The sequence below is a fragment of the Poecilia formosa genome, unplaced genomic scaffold (genome assembly GCF_000485575.1).
Source record: "Poecilia formosa unplaced genomic scaffold, Poecilia_formosa-5.1.2 Scaffold147, whole genome shotgun sequence".
In the NCBI taxonomy this organism is placed as follows: Eukaryota; Metazoa; Chordata; class Actinopteri; order Cyprinodontiformes; family Poeciliidae; genus Poecilia; species Poecilia formosa.
The window spans coordinates 554,704-567,301 of record NW_006800086.1 but is presented as its reverse complement, the minus strand read 5'-3'; the positions used below and the strand labels follow the sequence as shown (position 1 = coordinate 567,301).

Sequence of the window (12,598 nt, the reverse complement as noted above, 5' to 3'; positions counted from 1 at the left end):
TTTTACCCTTTCTTGACTAACCTCATGCAGAGAATCAGGTGAAAGTTGCTGTGAACTCTCTTACGGTAGGCAGCCATCAGATTTTCTTCTGTTAGCTGCTGGTCCAGGTCTTCCACCACCGGCTTCATTATTTTAAAGATACGCTCTTGTTCCTCTGACGAATACAGGTTGGGAAGCTCTCCGGTGATCAAAACGTTGCAGATGTCCTCCAGAAAAAACTCCTTCTTAATCTGGAAATTGGATAACAAATAATTGACTTGCTAAAACCTTGTTTGTAGAGGACATGATGGGTTCAGTAATTGCATCATTATGAATCAAAAACACAGCAACAGAGGGTAATAAAATCGTGCTGTTTACCTGAGATTCAACAAAGAGGAGTGTGATCTTTTGGTTCTGAAGACCAGCAGAGAGCATGTTGTTTTTAATATCGTTTCTCCACTCGGTCCTACCGTAGTTCTTAGACACTGCAGCCTTTAGACATTTATATCCCGATCTATATGTGGATAAATACAATGTTAGGACTGGGCCAGTACATCATACATCACACTGGTCTTTGGAAACATTTAATAAACCTAACACTAAATCCCATACATTGTAAAAGTTGAGTTGTTTTTTTTTAGAAATTCAGTACATGTTAAACTCATATATTGATTTGGTACACACAAAGATGTGTGGGATGTACTTCAAGATTGTATCTCCGTTGCTTTTTTTGTTTATAAAATACATTATAAACCATATGACCAGATTGATAATGTTTTAGTATAATAATACTATCTTATGGGTATAGTTTATCCTACTTAAATATGGGGACAACTGCTGAATTGACAGTTGTTGAGTAGACAGTGTCTACTCAACAACTAAAGAAACTGACTTTTCACAGAGCTCTATATCCCAGTGTATTAACTGAAAGTTAAGTGGAAAAAAAATGTAGTTGGAAAGTTAATAAAACTCCTATATTACACTATTCCCCACCTTAATCTGTTGATATTTATGTTTTTGTGTGTGTGTGTGGTAATACAGACTAAAATTTAATGCAATCTGCAACCCTGAATGTACTTTAAATAATAAAAACATGACAGCTTGTTTGACTCTCACATATACGAGGCAAGTCTGGCAAGTGTCTTGCGGCCACTGCAATGCCCTCCGAGCAACAGGGCGTGGCCGAGGGGCTGGCGCAAGATGCGGTTGATCCGACACACGTGTTCAATGCCGTCCATAAAAAGTCCCAGTGGCGCCTTGACTGGGCTGCTTTGATTGAAGCCTTCAATGTACTGCTCCATCACTTTTTTGAGCTAGGCAAGGAAACGCAACATAATTTGTAAAATATCACATAATATTTCATTCACAGTGGAAAAATCCATTATATACACAGCACACGGATGCATACCTAAAATGTACCCCAAAACCAACTGGTACTACTCACTTCTTCCTTGTCTTCTATAACTGCGTAGACTTCCTGGTCAGATTCAGGAGACATGAAATCTCCAAACAAAACAGGAGAGGAGGGTAAGACGTCTTCAATGGCGCAGTCAAACTTGTCGATGAATACCCTCAGCAAGGTGCTGAACCAGTCCCTGTCGCTAACACAAACCAGGCGGTCCCGAAAAACCCGGCAGCTTTCGTGGTACCACAGGCGTAGCAGCTCAAATTTATCCTTTATACACAGCCCAAAAAAAAAAAAAAAAATGCAAGGATTCAACTTTTATATATTAGCTTAATGCATTACAACAAATCTGAAATTCATCACAAAGATGTAGAACCATTGTAGAATCAATTCAGTAATTAATATGTGACGTGGTAATCTCTAAAAAGATTTAATAAGCACCTTTATAGTGTACGCCTCAGCCATCAGTATGCCCTGAAAGACCTTGGACAGGTCTCGGAAGCTGAAGGTGTAATGGCACTTTGCTGGAGTCGGAAGGAGGTGAAGAGTTACGATGGTGTAAACTTTAATAGTGGCATCAACAAGAGACTCCTGCAGTCCCTGGGCAATTAGAATAGGTCCTGATAGAAAATAAAAGAAAAAGGGATGCATAAATGAAAAAACTTTAAAATCTGCCTTTTTTAAATCAGTACTTAAAAAAGGCACTGAGATGAGTTTAGGAGGGAGCCATATTAGTTACAATTATCCTACATATGCAGTTAGAACTGCAACTAACTTATTTTGGTAACCGATTATGTTTCAGAACATCAAACCTGTTTAAATACTAATCAAACGCAACACGTACTGTATCAACACAAAATGCAGGACACCAGTCACATAAAATAGTGTGATGTGTATTACTAAAATGCCCACAGACCATAGTAGCTACTTTTAATCATGGCTTAAAATGTATTGATGTTTATTGATCCTCTCATTGAACAAACATTGAAAAACATAGTAAAAAAATAAATAACATTCCCAACAATATGAACAGTTTTTTTTAAGCATCAATAATTGGAAATTTATGATGACAACAATAAATAAAAAATCTTATGATAGAAAATTTATCATGATACAATAAATGCCCACCCCAGTATGCATATGCATAACTTTACTTTATATAGATTATTATATTACAAGTAGTAATCTGTTGGGTGTATGTTTGAAATTGTATTCATTTTAACATAAACAAGAGGTTTGACTCACCCATCCAGCTCCCAAGAATGGTTGAGAAAATTGTTTTCATCGAGTCCTCCAAGCCATTAAGGGACAGAATGTTGAAATGCCGCGTGAAGCGCTGAGTAAAGGCATTCCTGTCTCCTCTGGAGGTACCCAGGGCACAAACTAAATTTATATCCACCAAGTGATTAAACGTTCCTGAGCAGGAGTAGCAAGAACACACAGGAGAGAGTGAGTGCTATCTCTCTCTCTCTGTCTAATTTCTTTCATTGGACAAATATCTGAAGAGCTAAATCCATAATCATCTAAGAAAACATACCTATCAGATCTCTGTCATACCAGCCACCATGGCACAGCCACTGCCTCAGAAGTTCAAAAGGAGTCTGATCTCTACACATTTCGGACATGGGCATGTGGAGGTCATCAATGAAGTAGATGAAGTTATCCCCCATTTTAGGTCCAAACACTCCTTTCCGCCTGAAAGGTTATGCATCTGATAAAGAAGTGGTTGTGTACGGTGCAAGTTCTTACATGCGTTTTGTTTTGTATAATCGTCATTAGTTTAGCTTAGAGTGTCAAAAAGAAAGCGGATAGTTACCTTGATACCTGAAAATCTGTTTAGTTTTATGGGAAGAAAATGTTCTGTTTATACCACAAAGATTTTTAAAGGTGCTAAAGGTTTTATTATCGAAACGTACCTTTTGCTTAGTTTGCTTTCAAAGAAATCTTGAGTCTGACTCGCCGAGGTGCTGACAGAGAACATGAGAGCATGTGTGATGAATTCATCAGGCATGTTCCTCATCAGCTTGTTTGTCATGGTCAGGGTCTTTCCTGAACCAGAAGGCCCAACACACAGCAACTGGATCACACAGAAAACAGAACAAAAAAAAAATAGATACATAACAAATACAATCTGATGAAGTTTGTTCTATTTGCTTTAGATTTTTTATGTTTTCTACCAAAAATGTTTCAAATTCTGATGTAGTTTGAGAAGCACACTAACAGGTTTCCTGTGGGTCAGCAACAAATCCATCAGGAAAGACATTCTCTCTGTCTCTGGGGTTGGAATAAATATGTCCTCATAGGTCGTGTGTGTAGTGAAGACAGCACTTTTTGAATATTTCATCCAGTTGGCCCACTGCACCTAAGGCACAGGAAAAAAACAGATAACTGGAGAAAAACTGTTCTTTTGTTTTCCTCCAGCTATTAAAATTTCACGGTTTAGACATATATGTACTTTTTTCCCCTCGTCTTCAACGTCAGGCCTGTAGTCGTAAACTAGACCTTCCTCAGGAAAAGATAGTTTGATCTAAAAAAAAAAAAAAAAACACAAGTATAAAACATCTATATTTACATGTAATTTCATCACTAAAACCTCAGACAATTATAGTGACAATTCAAAACAAATTCTGGGAACACTTAGCTTTTTAATACCAGTAGCACATTCATTTAGTGTTTGTTTTTTTTGTTGTTTTTTTTATGACGTTTTCACTCTCCAGACAAAACAAGGCAAACTAATATGACCTGTTCTGCTGCCATTTTGTTTCGGAGCCAGTCGCTAAAGCCTTGTTGGCTGGCTCCGTCTCCAGTGGCTCCAACGCTCCAGACCAGAGAAAAAAAGAACCAAGGTTCTATCAGCTCCTCGACATGAGCCAGTTCCTTTTGAGACGGGGGCTTCTCACCCTAAAACAAAGCAAAGACCACAACAGTGAGCTATAATCAACAATACTCAGGCATGCAGGACAATCAAATAGCATATTAGTGAAACTGGATTTGGAGAAATGAACATACAAACCTCTTTAACGTGGTAGGAGCTAAGAAAGCAATCCATCAGTTTAAGAAGACTACAAGTAAGGTTGCTATCCAGAGAAGGGATGATCTCGTTCACTGATGAGCGCACAAATGAAATCGAGTCCTGTACACATAGAGGGGGAAAAAAAGGGCATAGGATGGCTTTGACTATCATTAGGTGCTGTAATAAAGGAGTGTTAAAACGACTCCGCTCTCACCGGCAGGAACCTGGAAAATAGTGAGTTCATGTGCTCTGCGTATTGTGTCAAAGCCTCAGGAATATGCTTCAGCCAGCACTCTGTGAAGTAGGAGGGCTCTAACAGATTGGGCTCCAAGTAGACCATACCACAGCGAGACGCAGTAGTCGGAGATGCTCCTGCCAGGTCCTGCACCTCAAACATTATGGTCATTTCCTGTTGGGTGGAGAAAACCAGGGGACGTGTTAATGAGACTAGAAGGAGAAAAACAATGTGGGAGGAACTTCACACTTAAAGAAAGTCGAGAAAGAAAGAAAAACTTCGTACATCAGTGAAATTTATCACTTCCCCACAACTTAGGTACAGTTTCTTGTTGTCATCCAGAACAGTGTTCAAGCCATCCATCCACTCCGCTTCCAGAGGTCCATCTAACACGTACCACTGTTTCTTTTTGTCAACCGCTGCTGCTCCCTCACGGAGAATAGCCGGGAGGATACCATCCTTCCTACATGATTTGAAATAAGTCAGCGTTTGAGTCAATTTTTTGAAATTATTTGTAGCACACACTGTGTCTGAAGGACACTGTTACTACCAGTGCTGGTTGTGAGTCTTGTAGTTTCCGTAGAGCTGTGGCACCGTGATGGATTTGGGGTTGAGGACATGAATCTGGACAGCCTGGTAAACGCCGCCCCGAGAAGAGGGCTTGCCCTCCAGAGCCGTTAATGCAGCAGCCAGAACCTTGTAGCACTAAATAAAGAGTTCATGAGGAGAATTAGGTTCAGCTTTTAATGTGCGTGTCCTTTTGCAATCACAAACTCAAATAGGTTTATGGGGAAAAATATGCAAACAAATTTTGCATTGTTTGCGATAAGCTAATCCAACAAATGACCCAACACAACGAATAATATAAGTGGTTTCTCCAAATTCAACTCAAAGTATCACCTATAGTTACTACTGACGTTTCACGTTTTGTTCATGTCAAGCATCATCAGTTCTCGGTAAAGCAGCCTGAATGTGATTTATAGAGAGTCATCAGTTTCTGAAGAATCTTAACCCACGTATGATGGTCAAAAATGTCCAGCTAATATTAAATATTCTGTAGTTTGAATGTTGCAAACCCAGATTTTAAATAAAGCAAGTCAGGGAACTATGATCAGTTCCTCCGAGATATTGAGGTGTTTTTTGTAATTGTTGCGGCACCTTCTTCAAAGATTTGCGATGGAAGTTGCAAATTTTTTAAGCTTTATTTTTGTCATACTTAAAAAAAACTTGAACTTGTTGCACATAACTTTCCAAAATAAAGACTTGATTTTAACAGTTAATATTCAATACGTAAATAACATTTTCTTTAAATAGCGCCCTTAGTACAAATAAAATCATGTTGCGATGGGGGAGCCAAAGTCCAAAAGAAGATTTCTGTATTGGTTATTCAGCTTAACATGAAGTGTATAAGCAAATCCTACAGAACATCTCCAAATGGTTTTGGGGGAAATTAATTAATTAAATAAATATTACAGTTTTCATCTTGGGATTAGTGAATATCCAGTGAAGTCCAAGTTTCAGCTTCTCCTCAGAGAGTGACATTAAGACTGCACTAGTGAATGAAAGTAGGACTTGGTGTTAAAATTAGACAAAATATTTTCAATATTAAATTTGTTTTCCTATTTAAACTTTCCTCATTAAAATTGTTTGTTGTGTATTGGAATCACCTAAACAAATTTGAATTCTATAAATAGACACAATTACAGGTAGATGACTTTTATTGCCATAAATAAGTGTTCATGCTTACTTAACTTTTCCCCATTTTGTCTCATTAGAACCAGAAGCATACATGTATTTTATCAGCCTTTTTGTGTAACAGACCAACACAAAGCAGGAAACCTGAAGAGGAAGGAACAGCATAGATGGTTTTCAAAATATTTTTGACTTAATTAAAAAGTAGAAGTATGGTGCGCTTTTGTTTTCAGTAAAACAAAGATGTTCCAAATTGTATCTAAAAAAAAAAGAAATAAAAATTTAAACCATCTATTTTCCTTGTCTTTCACAATCATTCACTACTTTGTGCTGGTCAGTCACGTAAAATTCCAATGAAATACAAGTTGACGGTTGTAAGGTGACCAAACTATGAAGAATTCAACCCCGTAAACCTCAATACTATTGGTACTTTTGGAAGGAACTGTACCTTGGTTTTACCGGATGCAGGAGGCCCCACCAGCATTAGACCGTGTCTCACCACAGTGGTCTGGTACAACTGAAGGCATTTGTTGATAAACCCTGAAATGACCACAGGGCCATTACAAACTCGCTCCAAAAAGACAGGACAATCCTTGGAATTTTTGCCAATCGAGACACGAACCAAACTCATCTTTGAGGTTCTTTGCTTTGCAGATATCATGCAGGGACTCCTCTAGAACATCATAACCCATGGGCATTTGTGGTGTTTCAAGGAAAAGATCCCTGAGAATGGCATTAACGAGTTCCAGGTCGTTCTGCGAAAACTGTGGCATGCTTACTTCTTGGATGGCCTTAAGGCAGATTGACCCCTGACAACAGAAATATTAAGGACAGTAAGAATCTTAGTTCATGACAAACTAGAGCTGCACAAAAGAAAAAAAAAACAAACCTCATTAATGTCGGGGTTGTCTCTCCTCAGATTTCCAGCTACAGAGATCACAGCCTTCACAGCTCTTATGTCAAAATAATAGTGGTCCTTTGAAATAAAACCAAAAGTGAATCTTTTACTTATTTCAAAGATGAAACAAAAATAATGAAAATTATATAAATTTATATCTTTTCAAAACTCAAACCTGAGACTCTAGCTGGTCAAATAAGAGCTTGAAAAATGTATCAATCTTCTTGGAGAGGGCTTTGGCATCCAAAAAGCCTAATGAATACAAGGAGATTGCTGCAATCACATCGTATTCAGGGATAACCATGGATACGGGGCGGAACAGATTCTGCAGGGAACGTCAAGTCATTTGTTGAATCCAACCAACTTTTTCTCAGTGATACATAGTTATTTGGATTTCAATCATGGTCACATACCTTCAGATTGACGGGTATTTTATTGCAAGGAGTGTGACCAAAGTTCATGGTAAAGAATATGGCACAGGAAGGGACTAAAGGAATCTCCATTCCATCAAATACAAAATTCTCAGCCTAGAAAGAAAAAAAAACAGTGACTATAGGGTTAGGGATAGGCTTAGGGTTAAGTAACCGTAACCCTGTCCTATTATTAACAGAAAAACTAGCCAACAGATTAATTCTAAACTTTACTGATGTTTGTCAGCAGAAATGACTTAATTGTTCACCTTATAATGCAAGAAACAATAATTTTAGCTGCAGATGCGTCCTTTGCTACAAATGATGGAATTAAGCATACACTAAGGGAATGCTGTTATTGAATTTTTGGAAATAAGATGTTTATTATCTTATTTTTAAAAAACAAATCAAATCACTTGATTATCTGCATTTTTAACAAATGTCTAATTTGGTATGAAATGAGCTCTGGTGTTTACAATAAAAATCTGCAGAATGTGCCAGTTTGTGTCAGCCCATCAACTGATTTATTGTCAGAACAAATCGACAGAATTTTCTATTACTGAAATAAATGTTAGCTGCAGCCCTGAACGACACATGATTCTAACAGGAAGATGAATGTAAATAATCAGTGCATTCAGTTTTTGCCTGTTGCTGTTGGGCTTTTTGTATTGTGGAGATCTGCTGTGCCACGACAGAGAGAACTTCCACATGAACGCGAGCGATGTCATCCAAAATAGCCCAAGCACCCGAGCTGTAAAACGAAACAGAAAACAAATCTTACGTGAATGACGGCATGTGTCGTGCTTTTTCATCATACTCTTTCACACTAGCTCGCCGTTTTCTTTTTTTTTTTACCTGGCTACCCCTTTAAGAAACCTTTCTACTGCAAAGGATTTGAGTTTATCGGAGCAGTTGAAAACCACAGTGTGCATGGCCAGAGCATTTCCAAGATCTTTAATGGTTTCTGTTTTCCCTGAGCCTGTTGCGCCTGCGACCCCGCCTCCCAGCCTGCGATGCAGCGCTTCTGTAAGGCTGAGGTAGCATCTAGAAGAGCCAGAAGCTGGGAGTCAGTGGTTGCGCCGTGTAACAAGCAGAGCGCATCGGTAAAACCATCCAATTCAAGCACTACCTGTTAGTGAGTGGGGTGATCACCATTCGTCTAGAGTTGCCAAGATATTCATATCCGTATAAGAACTCTGCGTTCATTGCATGGATGTGCAGCTCCTCGTTTGTCCAGTAATATCTGCAAATAAATGTAGGGGTCAAATAAATTCTACGCAACAATGCCAAGTGGTAAAAGTGTGTTTGTTGGTAAAGTAAAGCAAACCTAAGCTGGCTGATCCACTCAAAGTCATTGACGGTTGAAACTTTCTGCTCCACCAGTTTGGAAACGACATCTTTTGCGTAGACTTCTATCACAATGAGGGAGGACAGAACGGCCTGCTGCATCTTAGAGACGTCTCCCCTCATTAACCGCACTAAGTCAACAAGCTACATAAGCAAAAAGATGAAAAAGGTTAGAAATAGTCACGTCTGCACGATGTTCAGAAGAGCAGCTCATTAAAAATAATGTAAACTTAAGTCAACGAATTGCGGCTAATCAAACAGGTATGTGGGTTTAGTGCTAGTGAACCTGATTCTGTAGTACAGGAAGAATTTTATTCAAGAATCTCTTCTCCAAAGCCTTAGACACCTCAGCAGTCCAGAAAACCAGAAAGCTGGCAATCGCCACTTGACCAGGGCATGAAAACACCCACTCAACATGTGGTTGCTATGCAGGGAGAGAGGGTGAATATGAAGCTTTTAAAAGTGCTTCAGTAAAACTAAAATATCTTGTTAGACACAACAAAAAAATAATCAACCAGCTTACCTTAGAATAACCTTCGAGAGCACTCTCAATGCTATCCCTCAAAGTGGTCTTCATGGACTTTTCTAAGTCCCTAAGCCAGTTGTCCACATTCCCAGCTGCCGATACTGGTGGCAAGAGTTGGACTTTTTCTTCTTCTTTAGAATACATATGCGTGATCTGTAGGTCTGACTCAAACTGCAGCTACAGGCAAATAGAAAACTTGGTCACTGATCCTTTTCTTCTGTTGTGGAGTACTCCGAGAATCAACAAAGCAAAGCAAACCTGTGAGATGTTCTCAAAGCATTTGTGCAGTTGTTGTTGTATAGCAGTGGGATCTTTGGACTGGGATAAAATCTGCAGAAGCTCAACGTCCGACAGAAAGAAATACCTGCATACAAAAGTTATGCGCAATGCAAACAGAATGTTTAGCGGTCGGTATTGATAATATAGTGCACCATTATGTAAATGCTTTGTTATGACGGAAAGCAATTCTATGAAGCTAAAGGCATGGATGAACACAAATGATTGTCACACTATTTAGATTTATACATCAATAAAAATTTAAATGTTTTTTTTTTCCTTAGCCAAAGCTTTGTCTTGGCCTATAACTGATAAACCTCACAAAATTCACCAAAGTTTCTTATTGTAATATGACAAAATACTTGCAAAAGTGTGGAGAAAACACACACACACACACATATATATATATATACACACACACACACACATATTATTCAATAGTATTAAGATTACCATTCAAGAAGGTACTTTAAAAATCTTACTTGCACTTTAAGTATTAACTATGTTAAAATCTTGTCTTTTTTGCAAAGGTTACAGGCAGCAATTTGAACTTTCTTGTAAGATCATGTTATGGCAAAAATACCGCATAGAAATTATTTGCAACTCTGACCGTAACTTTTAGAAAAAAATGCTGCAAAATCAGTAATTTTAGACTGCAACGATCACAAAACATAACATTTCACCATCCAGGAGGTGCCTCTGCATTTTAATAATTTCTTACCTTGGAAAAGAACTTCGCTTTTCCTCCAAGTATTTCTTGAGTCCTTTCTGAGCATTTTGCAAAAACATGTTGTAGCGCTTCAGCCTACTTAGGAGCTGAACATTTTGGCACATTTCAATCACCTAAAAATAAACGCATACATGTTGTCCATTATAAACACTGGTGCCAAGTTGGTGTATTACACTTTTTAGCTGTGCATTCAAAAAAGGGCAAAACATAAAAGTTCAAACATTTTGCTCTCTGTCAACATTGCTCATGACGTTTCTCCAGCGCTGCTCTATGTGCTTGTACGTATTTCCTTGCTTGAGCTTGTTCTTGACCTCATCGCAGCTAAAGATGGGCTCCAAGGTCAGCCAGGCACTCTGGCATTCCAGCCACTCTTCCAGCACATCCTGGATTCAAATGTGAAAAGGCAGCAATAAAAAAGATGAGACACAGGAAAAATATTATGAACCTAATGGTTGGATTTGTTTGTACTTGAGTTAGCCTGAGCTTTTTCTCCCAGGTGTTGAGATGGCTCTCAAAGACTTTTTTGACCGGGGACAAGGACAGGTTCTGAGTTTTGGCAATATGGTCATCCAGCCTCTGGAATATTTCATCTGGGACCTTTAGGATGGACTGTTCAGCCTCCTTGTCGAAAAGCGAATCAAATTCAACTGTTGCCCACTCCTCTTCCATCATTTCCAGAGCCTAGAGGAAAAGGCGGAGAAAGAGGAGCAACTTCAGTAAAGACATCGTCAGACAGACTAGGAGTTAGTCGGTAGCTTCTTTGATAATGTGCACAACAATGGAAAAGAATTTAAGTTTTAGCAATGGTTCCAATGTAAATGAGCAATTTGACAACAATTTATAGACATTATCTAACAAAGACCTTATGGATCACTGTATGCATCACCTGTTCAATGCTGTGTTCTTGTCCGGCAGTCTGGGCCACACTAGTTATTTCATCCAAGTGGTCCTGAATGCCAAGCTCTATGTAGCGAGCAAGACTCATGTTTGCTTTTGGTCGAACTGTTATGTTAATTTTTTCTGAAATCATCTCCCAGTGGTAGCTCTTCATTCCCGGGCTCCTTAGGCACTGAATCAGAATAGAGAACGGCTGGAACTCCTCTATCCTGCCAAGCATTACACTTGTCATTGTTTGGACCTCTAATATTGTGTAGAACGACAGAGCATCCCAGGACGCAGACAAACAAACAAAAAATAAATAAATCAGACAAGTTAATCACTTTTTTTTTTTTTTTTTTTGCTATTAGAAGATTTTGCAAGGTAACAAATCAGCTGCAAACCAGTATTGCCCTCGAACTGTTTAATTAAACCACTCATGGTTTGTTGGGCTTCTGTGACGAGACGGTCAAGCGGCTCAGAGTCGATTGAAGTAAGTGGGTCATTGAACCAGCCATCTGTCCAACGTTGCCAGTCAGACGTGGTGGTCCAGAGCTTTTCAAAAGGCCTGAAGTCATTTATTAGCTTATTCAGATGATCAAACTGTAATAAAAATTCATAATTTGTAGTTTGAAAAAAAAACCCAACAACAATGACCAACAAACAACAAAACCAAAAGCAGGTACTCCCAGCCATATTTTGAGTGATTCCTGTCAATTGCACTCTCACTGAAGCTCTCTAATAAACCTACATTTGAGATTGGTAGACCAAGCAGACGCTCTCTGGTGTTGTAGGTTTCCGACAAACTCTGGCACTGCTTCAATTGCGCTTTTGCACGCTTCGCTTTGTTGGCGATCTCATGGGCAACGTCGATGTCGTCATATCCCACAAACTCAGCAACGACACCCTGTTCACAAAGGTATATTTAATGTTAAGACCTGCTTTAAGACAAGTACAGTGTGTTGCAAAATATTCAATGTGTTGCACGAGGGGCAGGTGGGTAGATGTGAACGATATGGATTTAAAAGTTCTATCATGATATTTTGTGGTACTATTATGATAACAATAAGTGGGACAATACAAACTATTTATTGCATCTTTCTTAATGTAACTCTATGACTGTGTGTCACAGCAATTAAAGTCATCCAAAGCAAATACTGAGTTCAAAAATATGGAGAGTTTTGGGGTGTTTTAAACATAACCAATTGTGA

The 12,598-nt window shown here is 38.7% G+C and overlaps 1 protein-coding gene across 1 annotated transcript in view; it reads right to left on the bottom strand.

The window, feature by feature from the left end:
* Positions 1 to 12,598, bottom strand: part of dnah1 (dynein, axonemal, heavy chain 1) — a 37,196-nt gene that overhangs the window by 15,768 nt on the left and 8,830 nt on the right. The window contains exons 17-49 of the mRNA XM_016677069.1: positions 12,139 to 12,294; positions 11,792 to 11,990; positions 11,398 to 11,651; positions 10,980 to 11,192; positions 10,733 to 10,894; positions 10,503 to 10,624; positions 9,764 to 9,869; positions 9,503 to 9,682; positions 9,266 to 9,403; positions 8,960 to 9,123; positions 8,762 to 8,875; positions 8,488 to 8,676; positions 8,278 to 8,383; positions 7,636 to 7,749; positions 7,398 to 7,547; positions 7,214 to 7,300; positions 6,947 to 7,133; positions 6,773 to 6,864; positions 5,183 to 5,337; positions 4,918 to 5,095; positions 4,612 to 4,806; positions 4,398 to 4,517; positions 4,127 to 4,285; positions 3,840 to 3,911; positions 3,606 to 3,746; positions 3,301 to 3,461; positions 2,922 to 3,079; positions 2,630 to 2,800; positions 1,826 to 2,004; positions 1,424 to 1,654; positions 1,096 to 1,292; positions 358 to 493; positions 22 to 230 (exon numbers count right to left, since the gene is read on the bottom strand). Coding sequence (XP_016532555.1) covers positions 22 to 230; positions 358 to 493; positions 1,096 to 1,292; positions 1,424 to 1,654; positions 1,826 to 2,004; positions 2,630 to 2,800; positions 2,922 to 3,079; positions 3,301 to 3,461; positions 3,606 to 3,746; positions 3,840 to 3,911; positions 4,127 to 4,285; positions 4,398 to 4,517; positions 4,612 to 4,806; positions 4,918 to 5,095; positions 5,183 to 5,337; positions 6,773 to 6,864; positions 6,947 to 7,133; positions 7,214 to 7,300; positions 7,398 to 7,547; positions 7,636 to 7,749; positions 8,278 to 8,383; positions 8,488 to 8,676; positions 8,762 to 8,875; positions 8,960 to 9,123; positions 9,266 to 9,403; positions 9,503 to 9,682; positions 9,764 to 9,869; positions 10,503 to 10,624; positions 10,733 to 10,894; positions 10,980 to 11,192; positions 11,398 to 11,651; positions 11,792 to 11,990; positions 12,139 to 12,294 — 5,195 coding nt within the window. The remainder of the gene's footprint in view (positions 1 to 21; positions 231 to 357; positions 494 to 1,095; positions 1,293 to 1,423; positions 1,655 to 1,825; positions 2,005 to 2,629; positions 2,801 to 2,921; positions 3,080 to 3,300; positions 3,462 to 3,605; positions 3,747 to 3,839; positions 3,912 to 4,126; positions 4,286 to 4,397; positions 4,518 to 4,611; positions 4,807 to 4,917; positions 5,096 to 5,182; positions 5,338 to 6,772; positions 6,865 to 6,946; positions 7,134 to 7,213; positions 7,301 to 7,397; positions 7,548 to 7,635; positions 7,750 to 8,277; positions 8,384 to 8,487; positions 8,677 to 8,761; positions 8,876 to 8,959; positions 9,124 to 9,265; positions 9,404 to 9,502; positions 9,683 to 9,763; positions 9,870 to 10,502; positions 10,625 to 10,732; positions 10,895 to 10,979; positions 11,193 to 11,397; positions 11,652 to 11,791; positions 11,991 to 12,138; positions 12,295 to 12,598) is intronic.